Below are 17,254 nucleotides of genomic sequence, written 5' to 3' on the forward strand. Positions count from 1 at the left end.
AAGTCTTTAGTGTTCTTGTAGATCAAATAGGCACTCTTCATCCTGTTTGACCTCTTTGTAGCATTTGACATGATTGGCCACTCCCTCCGACCTGCAACTTTTCCTCCACTGACATCAGTGACATTACTCTTCTTGGCTTTTTCAAGTCTGCTTTTATAGCCACTCTCTTTTCTGCTCAGACCTTTTGCCAACTTTCTCTACCCACCTCTTAAATTTTGTTACTCCCCATTGTTGAGCTGTAGGGCTCCTTTACTTCTTACTCTGTATTTTTATTTTGAATGATTTCCCCCAGAACTTTGGCTCTAACCACCATCATATGCTGTTGATTGATGCCTGTATTACATCTCCAGGTCAGGTCTCTCCCCCGAGCTGCAGACTCCTGTGCTCAGCTGTCCAGCACCTCCGTAGGATGTGCTGGAGACTCCATATGTTCGGAGTCTAACTCCTCATCCACCTGCAGTTCCTGCTGAATTCTCTGTTGTAGGAATTGGCATCTTCCTCCACCTAGATGTTCAAATAAGGGGTTGTTTTATTTTGTTTTCTTCCTAAATGGAAACTTTAAGAGTTTTGTTTTATAATCAGATAAAATGTAGGAAAAAGAAAGTAAAAATTCCCTTATAGTTAACACAGTTCAGTGATAGCCAGTGGCAGCAGTTAATATATTTTTCTCTCAGTTTTTGTGTGTTCATTTATTTATTCTTACACACATATACTCTGTGTAACTTATTTTCATGTAATTTTATTTCATGAGATTTTCCTATATCATTCAGTGGTCTTAAAAAACATTTTTCCCTCTGCTTCATATTTGAATTGTGTATTGAATTGTGTATCTATAACAGCCAGTCTCCTATTATAAGACCCTTAATTGTTTTAATTTTTTTTCTGTTATAAATAATACTGCAGTAAACATCTTGGTATATAAATCTTGGTGTAAGTAACTGTAGGACAAACTCTCAGAAGTAGTTGGCAGGATATGGACATAAAGTTTTTCCCTTCTTGTTGTGAAAGTAACATGTTTGGGTATGAAGTTTTTACTTTCTTTAAGTCACTGTTTCCAAATTGTCCTGCAGAAAGATGATAGCATGTTAATTTTGGAAGTAATTTTTTTATTCCATCTCCCTTCTACCTGCTTCCTCTTTCTTCCCAGCCACCAGCCACCAACTTTTTTACATTCTGCAGTGTTCCTATCTACTGAATTCATTCTTTTCTTTCCATCTTTACAACTGCTACTTAGTGCAGATTCTTAATAATGCCTTTCTTGGATTACTGCAGCGACGGCCTTATAACTGGTCTTACCTTGTTTCTAATCTTGTCCCTGTGGCCCCTGGGATGATTTTTCTAAATGATAAATGAGGTTCCTGCTCTCCTGGTTGAAATCACTTCGTGGTTCCCCCTTTCCTCCAGGGTAAAGCTTATTATGTTCTTCAGGATGGTAAACCAGGTCCTTCAAAGCCAGCTTCTGCCCCGCCCCTCATCTCTTCCCACTTAACTAAAAGATTTGGGATTTCCCAAAGAGATAGACTTTCACATCTCAGTTTCACTTCGTATCCTGTTTTTTTTTTTTCCCCTTCCCTGAATGACCTTTCTCCTCCTGACATTTCCATCTAGTCAAGAATCGGGAAGGTACCGCTTCCTTCAGGATTCTTCCCCAGACTGCTAGCTTGGGCTAGGGTTTGTTCTTCAGTGTTCTTCCAAACTACCCTGTGTGTAATATCTACTTGTTTGTTATTATATTTGACTAGAGGAGAACCTTTCTGAATGCAGGGATTATGTCTGTTTTATTGTGGTATCGTTGGTACCTAGTCAAAAATTTTCGTGTGCTGATGAATCGGCTAGAGTGCCTGTTAAATGCAGACTCCAGTGTAGATCTGGGAGAGGCCTGAGGTTCCACGTCTCTAACCAGCATGCAGGGGATGCCAGTACTGTTGGTCTGGAGGATGACACTCGGAGTAGCAAAGTCTTAGAATGTGATTAAGTGTTTGATGAATGTTTGTTGAATGTACGAGCAAATGAATAAATGGTGAAACTGAAACTATTAACGCACTGAAACATTGACTTCTTAGATTTAAGCAATTAAGAAAGTGATTGTTGACTCTGTTGCTGGACAGAAGAAAAAAATCCAGTTTAATTCAGGGTTTAGATTATTTGGAAGAAAGACTTCCTGAGTCCATTCCTGTATAGGTGAAATATGTTGTGGAATAATTCTTTTATTCTCTTTATTAGTGATAGAACATTTAGATCACAGGTTTTAACTATTTTTTTAAGTTGACCTCTAAAAATTTGAAATCTTTTTTTAAAAAAGATTTATTTACTTGAGAGAGAGTGAGAGTGCGTGTGAGCGGAGGGAGAGGCAGAGGGGGAGAGAGAGATAGCATCTCCAGCAGACTCCCTGCTGATCTCGGAGCCTGATGTGGGGCTTGATCTCAGTACCCTGAGATCATGAACTGAGCCGAAATCAAGAGTCAGATGCTCAACCAACTGAGCCACTCAGACACCCTAAATTTTAAATTTTCTATATAATCCCAGTGTGTAAAACAACTATTCTGGTTGAATGAAACTTAAATGGAGAAGCCAGACCCCCACTTACTTGGCATCCTTCTTGCCCCTCAGGAAACTCTCGAAAAAGCACAAGTTGAAAACTTCTGATCTGGATCACGTATCTCCTGTAATTTGAGCTGTGTCTGAGACCTCTTCAGTTGCTAGAATGGCTTCCTAACTGACAAGGGTCCCAAATTGATTACTTGTGATCATGCTTAGAAGGGAATATGGATACTTGAAACTGACAAACCTAATGTTGTATACAACATAATTACCATTTTGGCAAGAGAAAAGAAACCCAAGGAAGTGAAATTGTGTTGAACATCAGAAAGGAGATAGTAGGGGGAAAACTGTTAATTAGAATAATACTGAAGGGGAGGAGAGGGGCTTAATAAAGAAATATTCTGTAAGAAGTTTGATGACTACAAAATAACTTATATGATAGAATGTATGGCAGTGACCAGAAATACTAATTGCCTAGCAAAAATCACCATTTATCAAAATCAGATTCTGTTACTATAGGGAGAAAATAGGAAATATTGATCAAGTTTCTTTTTTATTCCATCCAGCAGCCACCAGTTAAATGTCTGGACAGGGGCAATATTCTCAGTGTCTGGTTACAGGGTCTTCTACTTGTGCACCTCAATGGTGCTTCTTCCTGTCAGGAGGGGTAAGAGGCTGTCTGTCCCAGGGAGAAGATCATTATTATATTTTATGCCAGGTCTTCTTTACATGGCTGTTTATAAGAAGGTAAAGATAAGAGCAGAAATGGAAAATCCTTGAGAAGATTGTGAGATTGGAAAGTGTGTAGTTCTAGAGCAGAATAAATTCTAGAGTTAGGAGGTGCTTTTTCATGGATGGTGTACTGTGTATTGGAAGAATGGAGTGAGAAATTTCTTTCTTCTCAGATCGATTTCATTTAGAACCATATCTTATATAAAAATCCAGTGATTTAGCAAGGGATCTTATAGGACAATAGGCAGTGAAGGTTCTGATATCTCTATTTCCTTTTTTTTTTTTTTTTTAAAGATTTTATTTATTTATTTGACAGAGAGAGAGAACAAGTAGGCAGAGAGGCAGGCAGGGGGAAAGGGAGAAGCAGGCTCCCTGCTCGCTGAGCAGGGAGCCCGATGCGGGGCTCGATCCCAGGACCCTGGGATCATGACCTGAGCCGAAGGCAGACGCTTAACCGACTGAGCCACCCAGGCGCCCTGATATCTCTATTTCCTAAACAGGGGAAGAAGTTGGAGCCCTAATGAGAAGAGGTGCCTTTCGTTAACCTAGTCCTTACTAACCTAATTGGAAAAAGTTAGTAGAGAAGTTTCAAAGTATATATATATATTAAAGATTTTATTTATTTGACAGAGAGAGACACAGTGAGAGAGGGAACACAAGTAGGGGGAGTGGGAGAGGGAGAAGCACGCTTCCCGCTGCGCAGGGAGCCCGACGCAGGGCTCCATCCGAGGACCCTGGAATCATGACCTGAGCTGAAGGCAGACGCCTAATGACTGAGCCACCCAGGCACCCCCAAGGTATATTTTTTTAATATTATTCCTCTGCCTTCTTCTAGGCCGAGCATTTACATCTAAAAGATAAAATTGAGTGTGGGTGGCTCAGTCGGTTAAGCATACAGCTTTTGATTTTATCTCACTCAGGTCTTGATCTCAGGGTTGTGAGTTCAAGCCTCATGTTGGAGCCCATTTAAAAAAAAAAGATAAAATTGATCTACCTGTGGATCCTCTCCAGTCTGGGTTTGGAGAAGCCTGGAAGTACCTCTTTAATGATTAACCCCATTGGCTCCAACTAGGAGTTCTGGCATATGTTAAATGAGTTTATCCAATGGGAAATTTAAGTTTTACTTTGCTTCTTCCTTTAATGGCATGGTGCTCTTTGGCTGTCCTTACGTATCCACCTCTTCTTAACATTAATCTGGTATTATTGGTTTTTTAAGTATGAGTTTCAGAACTGTCTGAGTCTGCATAAGGCTTATGTTCAGGAGCCTCTAGGATGGGAGCTGAGATACCTTTTGCTTCTTTTTCTCATTACAAATATATTACATTTCACTTATGTTATAGATTTTGTGGGCAAGCATGGGAATTTTGCCAGAATTCATATTTCAAGGCATCTGTTGAAAAGTGCATTCCATGTTCCATATGATCAAATTACAAATGGACTTTTGGAATATAATCCATTTATAAGTTGAGGACTTGCTTATATCCTAAGAGATGTTCCTCTTGAAGTTCAGGAATCATAGATTTAAGACATAGTGAATAATAATTAGCTGGAATGTGTTACTCAGAAGGCACTGCTGACAAAAGTTAGATAAATTAATGATGACAAGTTCATAAAGGTTTCTAAGAGAAATCTTGTATTTGGGAGATTATATTCTTGACCTTTTATTCTGTCCTTGACTCTTAAAATTTTATTTCAGGACAGTCATTTGTACCTTCCTACAATTCTACTGTTGTTCACTGCCATGACCACTATGGAAATTAGTAGTCAGCAGATATTTATGAAGTGCCTGTAGTAAGTAAGACACTAAGACAGACACTGAAAGGTATAAAGAGGAGTAAGTTTTACCAGTTACCAGTTTTTGCCCTATTCCCTCCTGTTCCTTTAATGAACAAACCAGTAGCTCTTTTATCAGAGCTAATCAATGTGAAATTTCTTTTTTTGCCCCCCCTCCTCATTTTAGGTGCTCCAGATTAAATTTGGGGCTAGTGGTCTGTTTATGGAGGATAATTTCTTTGGGACATGGATAGAGGTTGAATACCGGGCAACCTTTTTGAAAATGGTGAGATTTACCTTTCCTCTGTCCTGTCTTGTCCCCTTCCTAAGCATCCCATGGGCAACTGTCCTGCACTTCTTGTGTTCTGGCCAACGAATCCCTGCTTGAATATTAAAGCTGATGAGAACTCTGTAGGACTTGAATTTTTGTGCTTTAAAGGAGGTCTCAGGGGCGCCTGGGTGGCTCAGTTGGTTAAGCGACTGCCTTTCGCTCAGGTCATGATCCTGGAGTCCCGGGATCGAGTCCCGCATCGGGCTCCCTGCTCAGCAGGGGGTCTGCTTCTCCCTCTGCCCTCTTCCCTCTCGTGCTCTCTGTCTCTCATTCTCTCTCTCTCAAATAAATAAATAAAATCTTTAAAAAAAAAAATAAAAGAGGTCTCATTCTCATTATTGAGAAAGTGCCTTTCTCCAACTCACCAAGGATTGAATAAATAAAGACTTGAAATATCGCCCACAAAAAACTCGCATATATCTTTACTTATAGGAACCTTCATTTCTGAAGCATGATTGAACAGATATGAATATATTTAGAGAAGAGTGGGATAGAACATTTGAAATTATATCTTCTGAGCTGCTTATTAGAGCTTCTTATACTAATCACACACTTTGAAATTAGATTGGTGATACATATTTTACCATTCAAATATTTTTTCTTTTTGGGGGGGGAAAGATAATAATATATATAGAGAAAAGTACATAAATCATAGGACAGTTTACAGAATAACCATAAAGCAAAGAGTTGTGTAACCACTACTCAACAGCCACTCATTGTGAGCCCCAGGGAAGCCTCCTATATGTTCCTCTCTGAACATAACCCCATCTTTTCTTTTTAGGAGTAGCTGCTGTTTTGACTTCTTTTTTTTTTTTTTTAAAGATTTTATTTATTTATTCATGAGAGACAGAGAGAGAGAGAGAGAGAGGCAGAGGGAGAAGCAGGCTCCCAAGGAGCAGGGAGCCTGATGCGGGACTCGATCCCAGGACCCTGGGATCATGACCTGAGCCGAAGGCAGACGCTTAACCATCTGAGCCACCCAGGCGCCCTGCTGTTTTGACTTCTTGAAAATCATTTGTTTTTACCAATTATATAGTTCTTCTTCTTTTTTTTTAAGATTTTATTTGTTTACTTGACAGAGAGACAGCTAGAGAGGGAACACAAGCAGGGGGAGTGGGAGAGGGAGAAGCAGGCTCCCCGCTGAGCAGGAGCCTGATGCAGGGTTTGATCCCAGGACCCTGGGATCATGACCTGGGCCGAAGACAGACGCTTAATGACTGAGCCACCCAGGCGCCCCCGGAACTTTTTTAATTTTTATTTATTTATTTATTTATTTAAGATTTTTAAAATTTATTTAGTTCACAGAGAGAGACACAGTGAGAGAGAGAACACAAGCAGGGGCAGTGGGAGAGGGAGAAGCAGGCTTCCCAATGAGCAGGGAGCCCGATGCGGGGCTCGACCCCAGGACCCTGGGATCATGATCTGAGCCAAAGGCAGACGCTTAATGACTGAGCCACCCAGGCGCTCCCAATTATATAATTCTAAACAATATAGTTTAGTTGAAGTTTATATGAACGGAATTCTGTATTCTTCTTTTGCTTGACATATGTGGTATTCATTTATGTATATAGTTTTAGTTCATCCATTTTCATTACTGTATAGTGGATGCACCTATGGAAGAGTACTCCATAATTTTTAAGAAATCTTCTGCTGATGAACATTTGGGTTGTTCCATTTGTGGGGGAAGAAGAGCAGAGGGGGGAAGAAAGAATCTCAAACAGACTCTACCCTGAGTATGGAGCCAGTGTGGGGCTCATCCCAGGACCCTGAGCCCAAACCAAGAGTCAGATACTTCACCAACTGAGCCACCCAGGTGCCCCTTAATTTTTTTTTCTAAATGGACTCTCATTAATTGAAAATACCCCCCCCCACATTCACTGATCAGCAAAGCTACCTCTTTCATATATCAAGGACTTGCCTCATGTGTGGGTGTGTTTCTGAGCTAACTGTTTCCATTGGTCTGTTTGTTGATGCCTGCACCAGGACCTCATAGTCTTAACTATGATAATTATGTAATAAGCTCTGTTATATGGGAGAAGTAAGTCCTCCCACCTTATTCTTTTTCCAACAGTGTCTTTCTTGGCTTATTCTTTTTCCTTTGCATTTCCATATGAATTATAAAATCACTGTGGGATTTTGATTAAAATTTTTTGCATTAGCTCTAAAACCAATTTGGGGAGAATTAATATCTTCATGATATTATGTGGTATATTTTCCCACTTATTTAGATTTCTATGAGGTCTCCTGATGAGGTTTTATAATTTTTTTGTGTGTTGGTCTTACACATCTTTTGTTAGATTTATTTTTAGAGGTTTTATATATTTTAATGCTATTGTGTTATCCTTGAAACATTTTTATTTTCTCACTGTTGCTGATCCCCAATTTTTTTTTAAAGGAATAACAGTTTGTATTTGTTATCTGCCATGCTGGGTGGGACAGGAAGTAGGCAGGAGAGAATGGCAGTGGAAGGGACATACTAGGTCCTCTTTCATAGGCTTTCCTCTTCCTTTGTGTAAAGCTTAGGAAGTACTCATTTGTTCTCCATAAGTGTGTAGCCCGTGGAAGAAAGGGCAGATCATGTATTCTTTCTTTGTAAGGGTACGCACTGTATCCTTTCAGTCTTTAGTGTTGCCAGGGGGTACTAATTAACTGCTGAGAGAAGTAAAAATTTTGAGTGGGCTGTTTCTGATCTAAATTACAGTATTTTCTTGGGGAAAGGAAAGAGACTTGTTACTTAAGTTCCTCAGGAAGCCTGGTTGTCATGGATTTTCTAGATTAGGTCTCCCAGCTAATGTGAAAATGCCCAAATCATTAAATGATTCTGTTTAAAATGTGATTTAAATAATTTCTCAACCTACTTCATCTCAGCACTTAGAATAATCAATTTCTGGGCGCCTGGGTGGCTCAGATGGTTAAGCGTCTGCCTTCGGCTCAGGTCATGATCCCAGGGTCCTGGGATCGAGTCCCACATTGGGCTCCCTGCTCCTTGGGAGCCTGCTTCTCCCTCTGCCTCTCTCTCTCTCTCTCTCTGTCTCTCATGAATAAATAAATAAAATCCATAAAAAAAAAAAAAGAATAATCAATTTCTCATTCTCAGGTATTCATCAAATATTGTTCTAGGTTCCTGGAGAAAAACAGATACCAGATATAATCTCCCTCTTAAAACAGTGAAACAGAGGGGTGCCTGGGTGGTTTAGTTGGTTAAGTGTCTGACTCTTGGTTTTGGCTCAGGTCATGATCGCAGGGTCCTGAGATGGAACCTGTGTCTGGCTCCACACCCAGGGTGGATTCTCCCTCTCGCTCTGCCCCTCTTGCTGCTCGCGTGCACTCACTCTCTCTCTCGCTCTCTCAAATAAATAAATAAATCTTAAAAACAAAACAAAAACCTGGTGAAACAAACAAAAATGAATGGATCTCATCTCCCAGAGTAAATCGCTGTTAGCGTATGGCTTACTTACCTTGTCTTCTTACAAATGTACATTTTAAATATAACTAAGCTAATATTATGGTTTTTTTTTCATTTAGCATTACAGCTTAATATTTTTCAGATGTCACTGAAATGTTTTTATAATTAGCCTTTATAATGGGTATGTAACATTACATTCTGTGCCATCATTTATTTAATTTTTCCCCTCATTGGACATTTGAATCATTTTTGTTTTTCACACATATACTAGTATTCAGATGAAAATCTTTTATTTATTTATTTTTAAGATTTTATTTATTCATTTGAGACAGAGAGATATGGGGAGAGAGAGAGCATGAGCAAGGGGAGAGGGAATGGGAGAGGGAAAAGCAGACTCCCCACTGGGCAGGGAGCTCGATGTGGGGCTTGGTCCCAGGACCCAGAGACCATCATCTGAGCCACTCAGGCGCCCCAGATGAAAATCTTTAAAGCCTTTTTCTGCATTTTGGATTATTTCCTTAGAAGTGGAAATGTTGTCTTAAATAATTTCACCATTTCAAAGTTGAAAAATTCAGTGTCTGTTGAGCACCATATGTATGTTAAGTATTGGCGAGACAGTAAGGAACAAGATGGATAAAGTTCACATTGTCATGGAATTTATATTTAGTGAAAGAAAGATTAGAGTTACACAAACCAATTCATAGCTAAAAACTTTGGTAAGTGCTTTGGTGGGGGGGAGCCCAAGATATTGTAACAGAATAGCAAATCTCATAGAGATGGTTCTAATTTAGGTGGGGGAAGAGAGGGGGTTGTTTGGGAAAGGCCTCTTTGAGAGATGTTTAAGCTAACAGCCAAAGCACAAGTAGTGGTTGGCCAAACAAAGGAAAGAAGGAATAGCATGTGTTAAGGCTGGGGGAGATGGGGAAGTGGGAGAGGGGACAGGGCACAGGCAAGGATTGTTGGGGAATACTTGGCACAAAACAACTAAAAGAATACCAGTGTGTCACTGGAGAGAGGAGAAGGTGATGTGAAGTGAGTAGGTAGATAGGAGCCAGATCACACAGGCCTTTGTAGGCCTTGTGAAGAATTGAGGTTCTTGAGAAATACCTTGTCCCATTCCATTCCAAGTGGCCTGCCAGTTTATACTTGTGTCAACCCTGCATGAGTGCCTGGCTCACTTACTAACATTGATTATCTCATTTGTGAAAGACTTCATTAATGTGATAAATGTTTTCATTTCAATTTGTATTTCTTTGATTACTAGTGAGGAAGAACCTTTCCCCAAATGTTTGTAGCCAGTGGGTGTTTCATTGTTTTTGACCATTCAGTTCATTTCCTGTCCATTAAAACACTATTTTAAGCATTTTCCCAAAAGTACTGTCGGGAACCGCTTGTTGGGAATTTGTGGAAGAGTTTCTTACATGTCTCTCATTCAGTATATACTCTGGATAAGGGGCTGGATCAGGTCAAGACTGGGTTTCTTTTGGCTTTGTTATTTTATGATTTGTGGGTATACAAGTCTGTGGAGTTAGGAATTCAAAAAGAAACTGACAGGGGTGCCTGGTGGCTCAGTCAGTTAAGCATCTGCCTTTGGCTCAGGTCATGATCTCTGGGTCCTGGGATTGAGCCCCATGGCTGGCTCCTTGCTCAGCGGGGAGCCTGCTTCTCCCTCTGCCACCCTTCGCCGCCCCCCCACCATGCTCTCTCTCTCAAATAAAGAAATAAAATCTTTAAAAAAAAAAAAAAAAAGGAAAAAGAAACTGATAAACTCTGGTCCATTAATTTTCTTAAGAGCCAGCTCACATCATCTTTCCCCTAAGAAGCAATCCAAGTCTCTTGTAACCAGAACTAATTGCTGCCTCTTTCATATTTGTTCAGCAACTTGGTTGTATTCTTATTTGGTACTTCATTTTTTTCATTTTTCTTTTTTAAATTGTTGGTTAGAGATTTTCTATCCTACTTCTTTATAAGGAAGGCCCTGAGGGCAAAGGCAGTGTCAGTCTGGTTCACCCTTGTCTTTGTGCCCCCACTGGCTTAAGGACAATATTTCAGACATACAGTATGAATGACCTGGCTGTTTATATTTATAGCTATCATAGCCCTTAACATTTACTGTTCTTTGCAAAGTTACCTGAAAATACTGCCTTCATGTATCCTGAGGCCAGGGAATAGCATACCTATGGTAATGTGTGATCCTCCCAGCCTTGCAGATCTTGACTCATTCAGTAGTAGATTTTGTTCACAGGAAATGGAAGCTGACCAGGACCTGTAGTGACTTGCCTAGGTGTTGGGTTATGTTATCATTGGGTGTTTTCACTTTGCCCAAAACCAGGTATCTTCTGGGGGAGAGACTTAACTGGTTGGGACCTGTACAATTTCATTATGATGATTAGATTTTTGTAGAGCGGAACCTCAGTAAACCACATGCTCTTGTGAGAATTAAGTCAGATATGGCCATAGGAACAAGATTAGATATTAGTGTACTGAAATCGCACAGAGATCATAAAAGGCATTTATTAAACTTAATGTATATTACTTGTCTATACTACATTCCATCATAGAGATTAATATCAGTTATTGGCGACGTTGACAGCTTTTGATGTTAAAGAATTCTTACTTTGTAGTGAGCTATGCTCTCTTTTTCTGGTTTCTCCTATTCATTCCCTACAATTTGGGCATTTTCATTGTCATTAGCACTTAATATCCCTAACGGCATTACTGTGGTTGTCCTTATTTAACTCTACTTCAATGCTGTGGATAATTTTAGTCTTCCTCATGTAGTTTTCCAGATAATAGCACCTTCAGCATGTGCTTTAATGAAAATTGTAAGACTACCTGCCTTTTCTGGGTAGGTAGGGATTCTTTAGTTGTTATGAACTTTTCCCATAATGTTAGAATTTTCTGCACTAAATAGGACTTTTCATTCCATTTGGCATACATTTATGAATGCTGTCACATGTCAGACACTGTGCTCCATCTGTTAATGCAGAGGCATTAAGCCATGTGGTAAAGAGCAGTAATAGAGGTGGGCACAGGTTCTGGGGGAGCATAAATGAGGGGTATTTAGCATATCCATGGAGAGTGTGAGGAGGGTGGGGAGAGTGCCAGGATCATTGGAAGGCAGCAGTTCAACTAAGTTTTGAAAGATGAATAAGAATTACTTGGTAACAGGGATGGTTTTTAATCAAGGCAAGGCCAGAGAGAAGGAGACAGTTTAGAAGCTATTGCTGAAGTACACACTACCACCTTTGCAATATTCTTGTGAAAAGCTTTGAGCTAAATTGGATCAAGCCTCTGTATTTAACTCATACTAATTTACTGGAAATATAGGTGATGGAGCAGCGTGTTAAAGGACACCATGGGGGGTGTAGTTAGCAAAGCCCAAAATGTGGGAAAACAGCCTGGATTTTTCAACAAATAAACTACAAAAAAAAGAGAAGGGAGGGATTATGGATTAAAAGAGATTAAAAGAGACATCAGTGAAATGCAATATATTGTCCCAGTTGGACTCTAATTTGAATAAATCAACACTAAAAAATTTGAGACAGTTGGAAAAATTTAACCATTGAGTGGATAGTTGATGATATTAAGGGATTTTTAAAATTTTGGGTGGCAATAATATTGTGGTTTTGTTAAAAAAATGTTCTTTTAGATGTACAGAATAAAGATGAAATGAAATTATGGCTAGAATTTGCCTTAGAATGATCCCATGTGGGCTGGGTGCTGTGTGTGGGGAGGGTAGAAGGGCCACAGATTTTGAAGCTAAGTGATGGGGGTACATAAGCAGCTTATTATGCCATTCTTTCTACCTTTGTGTTTGAATGTTTCTTTTTTTTTTTTTTAAAGGTTTTATTTGACAGAGAGACAGCGAGAGAGGGAACACAAGCAGGGGCAGTGGGAGAGTGAGAAGTAGGCTTCCTGCAGAGTAGGGAGCCCGATGTGGGGCTTGATCCCAGGACCCTGGGATCATGACCTGAGCTGAAGGCAGACGCTTAACGACTGAGCCACCCAGGTGCCCCTGTGTTTGAATGTTCCTATGATTTTTTTTTTTTTTTTTAAGATGTTGCTATATTCTGGGCAAGAAATTTGAAGGACCTGAAATAAAGCACTGGCTGTAAGGATGAAAAAAAAGGATAGGTTTGAGGAATAAGTTATGAGACAGTTATACTTCGATGTCTGGGGCTGGAGGGAGGGGTGTCTAAGTTTATGGTTTGGGACCTGAGTACTGTTACCTGAGATAGGGAAAAATGGAAGCAATATATCTTGAGTGGTTGGTGCTGGGTGGTATTGGGTACTTGTTTTGGGACATACTGATATGAGATAGCCAGGTAGAGATGCACAGCAAAGTCAGAGCTAGATGTGGATCAGAATGTGGGTAGTAGTTAACTCCAAGAAAGGATGAGATTGCCCAGGGAGAATATGTAAAACAGGGAAGGGGTGCCCCTGATAGCAGAAAAAGAGAGAGAGCTACTTAGGATTCTGAGAGGAGTGGTCAGTGAGGGAAGAAAGTATGATTTTTAAGAAAATCAAGGAAATAGGAAGTTTTAAGAAAGGTATAGGAACTTTGACAGATCCAGTAGGAAGGTCAAGTAGGATAAGAACTTGTCTAGTTCCTCTTGATTATGAACATTAAAGGCCTTCGGGGAACCTGTGGGGGTGAGGGGAAGCTTTGTGAATACACTATATTGATATTCTATAGTTATCAAGTCCCTTTTGTGTGGATTAATAGAGACTATAGCATATTTGTGTTGATTAGCTAGAGAGTTATGATTAAAAGCAAGAGAACTTTTCTTTAATTGGAAATTAAGATCATTACCCTTCGTTCCCTCGGTGCCATTAACTTGAAAATCATGTTCGCTTGTACAAAGACCTTATCAAAGTTTACTTTAGTTCTCTGTGAAATTTTGCTAATTGACCCAAAGGTAGTGGCACTGAGGCTGTCCTAGGAGTTCAGACTTTTAGAATTGTGAAACCTGTCTTAAAGCCAGTTTCACAGTGAATCTGGTGCTGTGCTGATACTCTTCAAGGTAAATACAAAATCTTAGCAGTAGGCAAAGATTATGTGGCTTATTGTTTACTTTTTTTAAAGATTAATTTTTTTAGATTTCTGTCTTAAAAATTGTCCCCCCCCCCCTTTTTTAAGATTTTATTTATGTATTTGACAGAGACAGCGAGAGAGGGAACACAAGCAGAGGGAGTGGGAGGTGGGGAAGCAGGCTTCCCTCTGAGCAGGGAGCCCGATGCGGGCCTCAATCCCAGGACCTGGGATCATGACCTGAGCCAAAGGCAGACGCTTAACAACTGAGCCACCCAGGCACCCCTGTTTTCCTTTTCTTTAGCTCTTTTTATTCCACATTGCGGAGGAGATAATGGGAGTGGACTTGCCAGGAAAAAGCTAGCCATCAGATGCACTGTGATGTCTTATTGCTCCCACCACCATATGACTGTCGGTATCTCTGTAGGGCTGCAGTATTGACAGTCGTGGCCTTCTGCCACTCTTCTACAGCCAAGAGAGACATTTTGTAGGAAGGACACAGCCCTCTGCCCTTCTTGCCATCCTCTGTGCAGGAATCTTATAATTTGTATTTATTTTCCTGTAAGTACAGAACTGTGAGAACTTGTTTCATTTGAAAAACCCTCACACAGCAAACTGTACAGCCCACATAGGGACAAAGGAATGATTCACCCTTTTAAAGATCCTTTTCCTTAATTTTTTTTAAATTTTAAAAATTTTTTAATTTATTCATTTGAGACACAGAGAGAGAGAGAGAGAGAGTGCATGAACAGGGGGAGAGGCACAGGGAGAGGGAGAAGCAGGCTCCCCGCCCAGCCAGGAGCCGGACAGACGCGGGGCTCGATCCCAGCACCCTGGGATCATGACCTGAGCCGAAGGCAGACGCTTAACCATCTGAGCCACCCAGGTGCCCCTAAAGATGCTTTTCCTTTAGTTGCTAACCTCTGACCAGAGTACCGTGTAGTCTGAGAATTGAAATGTACCCATTTTTCATAAGACAGTTGAGAATTTGGTTGCCGGAAGGGGCCAGTGAGAATGCTTCTGTCTTCCCAGAGCAGCATTTAGCCCACACTGGCTGCCACTCCATTGCCTGTTGAGTCATTCCCACAGTTCTATATAGAGCTTTTCTGGCTTTTCTTTTAAACATGATGTTCTTGGAGTGAGAAAGAAAGGAAGTTTTTCTTTCCTCCACAAAATCTCCCCCACCCCAAATCTGCATTACTTTCCTTTTTCTAATAACAGAATATTGCCCTCAATCATTCTGAGACTGTTTTCTCTTCTGAGGTCTCTTAGTGCTTTCATTTATCATTGGTTTGACTCTGTGAGCGTTTTGGCATTTGCTGGGCTGCGTCTGCAGCAGCAGGCTTTCAAGATACAGGCTGCTACTTAGCCAGAAAGATTGAGGAATTCTAGCTAAACATACCAAACATGGATTTCTAGTTTTCAGCTGTTTAAAAGTCAATCAGATATGCCAACAGGCATCTTATTATCCTTATTATCACGATCAGTTAGTAAAAAGGACCGTAAAGGAAATGAATGAGCTTTTCACTTCAGATAAATGAAATTGCTGTGATTTGAAAGGATTTTGGTTTGTTTTTGTTTTTGCAGTGGAAGGTAAAATGCCCGTGTTTGTTCTTATTCAGAAGAGCCTGCTCTGTGCTAGTGGAAAAAGAATTAAAGTTTCTTTATCAGGAAAGGGTAATTGTTATGTATTTGAACTTTCGTCTTATGTGTTCCATACATCTAGCAAGGTCATAACACATTTTAGAAAAGTCAAATAGCATCAGTAAACTGTCTATTGACAGCCCAAATGTCTCACACAGGAACAAGTTATGGGGCCCTTTTAGGGGACTGGCAGATCTGAAAGACAAATTACAGCTCCGGAATGTATTCAGATGACTTTTTGAAACAAATATTTTAATTGAAGTTGGGGTGGAGAAATAGTTGCACTTCTGTAGTTAAATGTTCAACTTCCTTAGCCTGTTATCTATAAATATCACAGATGAAAAAGCCCGTAGAACTCTTTTGCAGAAAATTAAGTCACCATACATATTCATCTGTATGCATGTGTGTATATGTGCCTGATTCCCATCCTCACCTCCCACTAATACGTCAGTAATTGGGCTGTTTGTTTCAAAAGATTGGGTTGTTTGGATTATGTTTAATCTATTGCTCTAAACTGCATTAGCAGCAACGCCCCTTATACTGAAGGTTTGGAACAAACCTCATCTTCTCTTCCTGAAAAGAGGGGAAAAAAGCAGTTGATCTGTGTTCTGAAGGTCTCTTTCTCTATGTGTCTCCCCTCCCCCCAGAGACGAACAGCAAGGAGGAGGAGCTCACTCACTGTTCTAACCACACTTCATAGGTCTTAACTTGAGCGCCTGTTGGTTTCCTGTCAGCAGTAATTCAACTCTGTGCCATCTTGACTTGCTTGAAGGGTGGATAAATTGGTAACTGCACTGAGGAGGGGAGTGAGTTCTCACAGTCTGAGCATAAGGCACGAGACTGAATTTATGAAAGCTTTGGTAGCCTCTGAAGACAACATCTTCTGTGACTTTGAATTTTTTCATTGTATTTGTGGGCTGCTGTTTCTGAGAAGAATCTGTCATGACTCTACTGGAACCTGAGATGTTAATGATGGCCGTGCAGTCCGGTAATTCCGTATTTCCTGCAGATTCTATTTGCCACAGGTTTCTTTAATAAGGTTGGGTATATCTGTACTAGGTTTGGATAGAGATGGGAGGAAGATAGCTGGGAGTAAACAAATTGTCCAGTGAATGTACTGTATGTTCGGGTTTCTATTGTAAAAAAAAAAAAAATTAGTAGTTTTTTCTAGTTGTAAGCTCTAGTTACTCTAGTTATTCAGACATAGCTTTGTTTTAGATGTTTACTGACTTAAGACTGTTCAGTGAGGGGAAGAAAACATTTCCCTTTAGTTAAGTGTTTTATTATTATCTGTAGCACTGCTTTTAATGTAGGATAATTAAATCGCTTTTGCTGTTTTATACATTATTGTCTTTAATCACTAATCCACACTCTATTACTATGTCTCTTCGTGAAAGCATGTTTAAAAATTTTCCTTCTTTCTCATTTTGTGGTATAACCTTCTGAATCATCTTTTGGTTCTTGGAAATGCTCTTGGTAATACAGAAGATTGAGACTGAGTTTTGAAGATGGGGAAGTTTGAGCAAGAAAGTAGTAAACAGAAAGAATGTAGGATTTTTAAAATTCTGTCTCTAAAAACAGTTTTCTCAACTCAAAAGTGTCTTTTATAACAGTTTAAAATTCCAGTTTGTTTTTAATGGTTTCCTTTACTTTTAGTGTTTTTGAAACTTGTAAGTTAGATATCTAAAAATAGGGAATGTTCTTTCGTTATTTTTAGTTCTGCTAAAATGTAGTCTGTAGTGTTTTCCTGTTTCAGAGCATATCTTGAAAGATTCATACAAGTGGCATTTGC

General features: G+C 39.9%; 1 protein-coding gene across 3 annotated transcripts in view; it reads left to right on the forward strand.

The window, feature by feature from the left end:
- The window catches only part of MRTFA (myocardin related transcription factor A), a 196,412-nt gene that overhangs the window by 82,194 nt on the left and 96,964 nt on the right, over positions 1–17,254 (forward strand). For 2 of the 3 annotated variants that reach the window (XM_045872474.3, XM_054506798.2), the window contains exon 1: positions 15,028–16,450. The exons of the other annotated variant lie outside the window; for it this stretch is intronic. In XM_045872474.3, the coding sequence (XP_045728430.1) occupies positions 16,405–16,450 (46 nt within the window). In that variant the 5' untranslated portion in view covers positions 15,028–16,404. Of the gene's footprint in view, positions 1–15,027; positions 16,451–17,254 lie in introns of those variants that run through there. 3 annotated transcript variants of the gene reach the window in all.

This window comes from Mirounga angustirostris, unplaced genomic scaffold, assembly GCF_029215605.1.
Source record: "Mirounga angustirostris isolate CCGP_5_RB_7025 unplaced genomic scaffold, mMirAng1.0.hap1 SCAF_5, whole genome shotgun sequence".
Lineage (NCBI taxonomy): Eukaryota > Metazoa > Chordata > Mammalia > Carnivora > Phocidae > Mirounga > Mirounga angustirostris.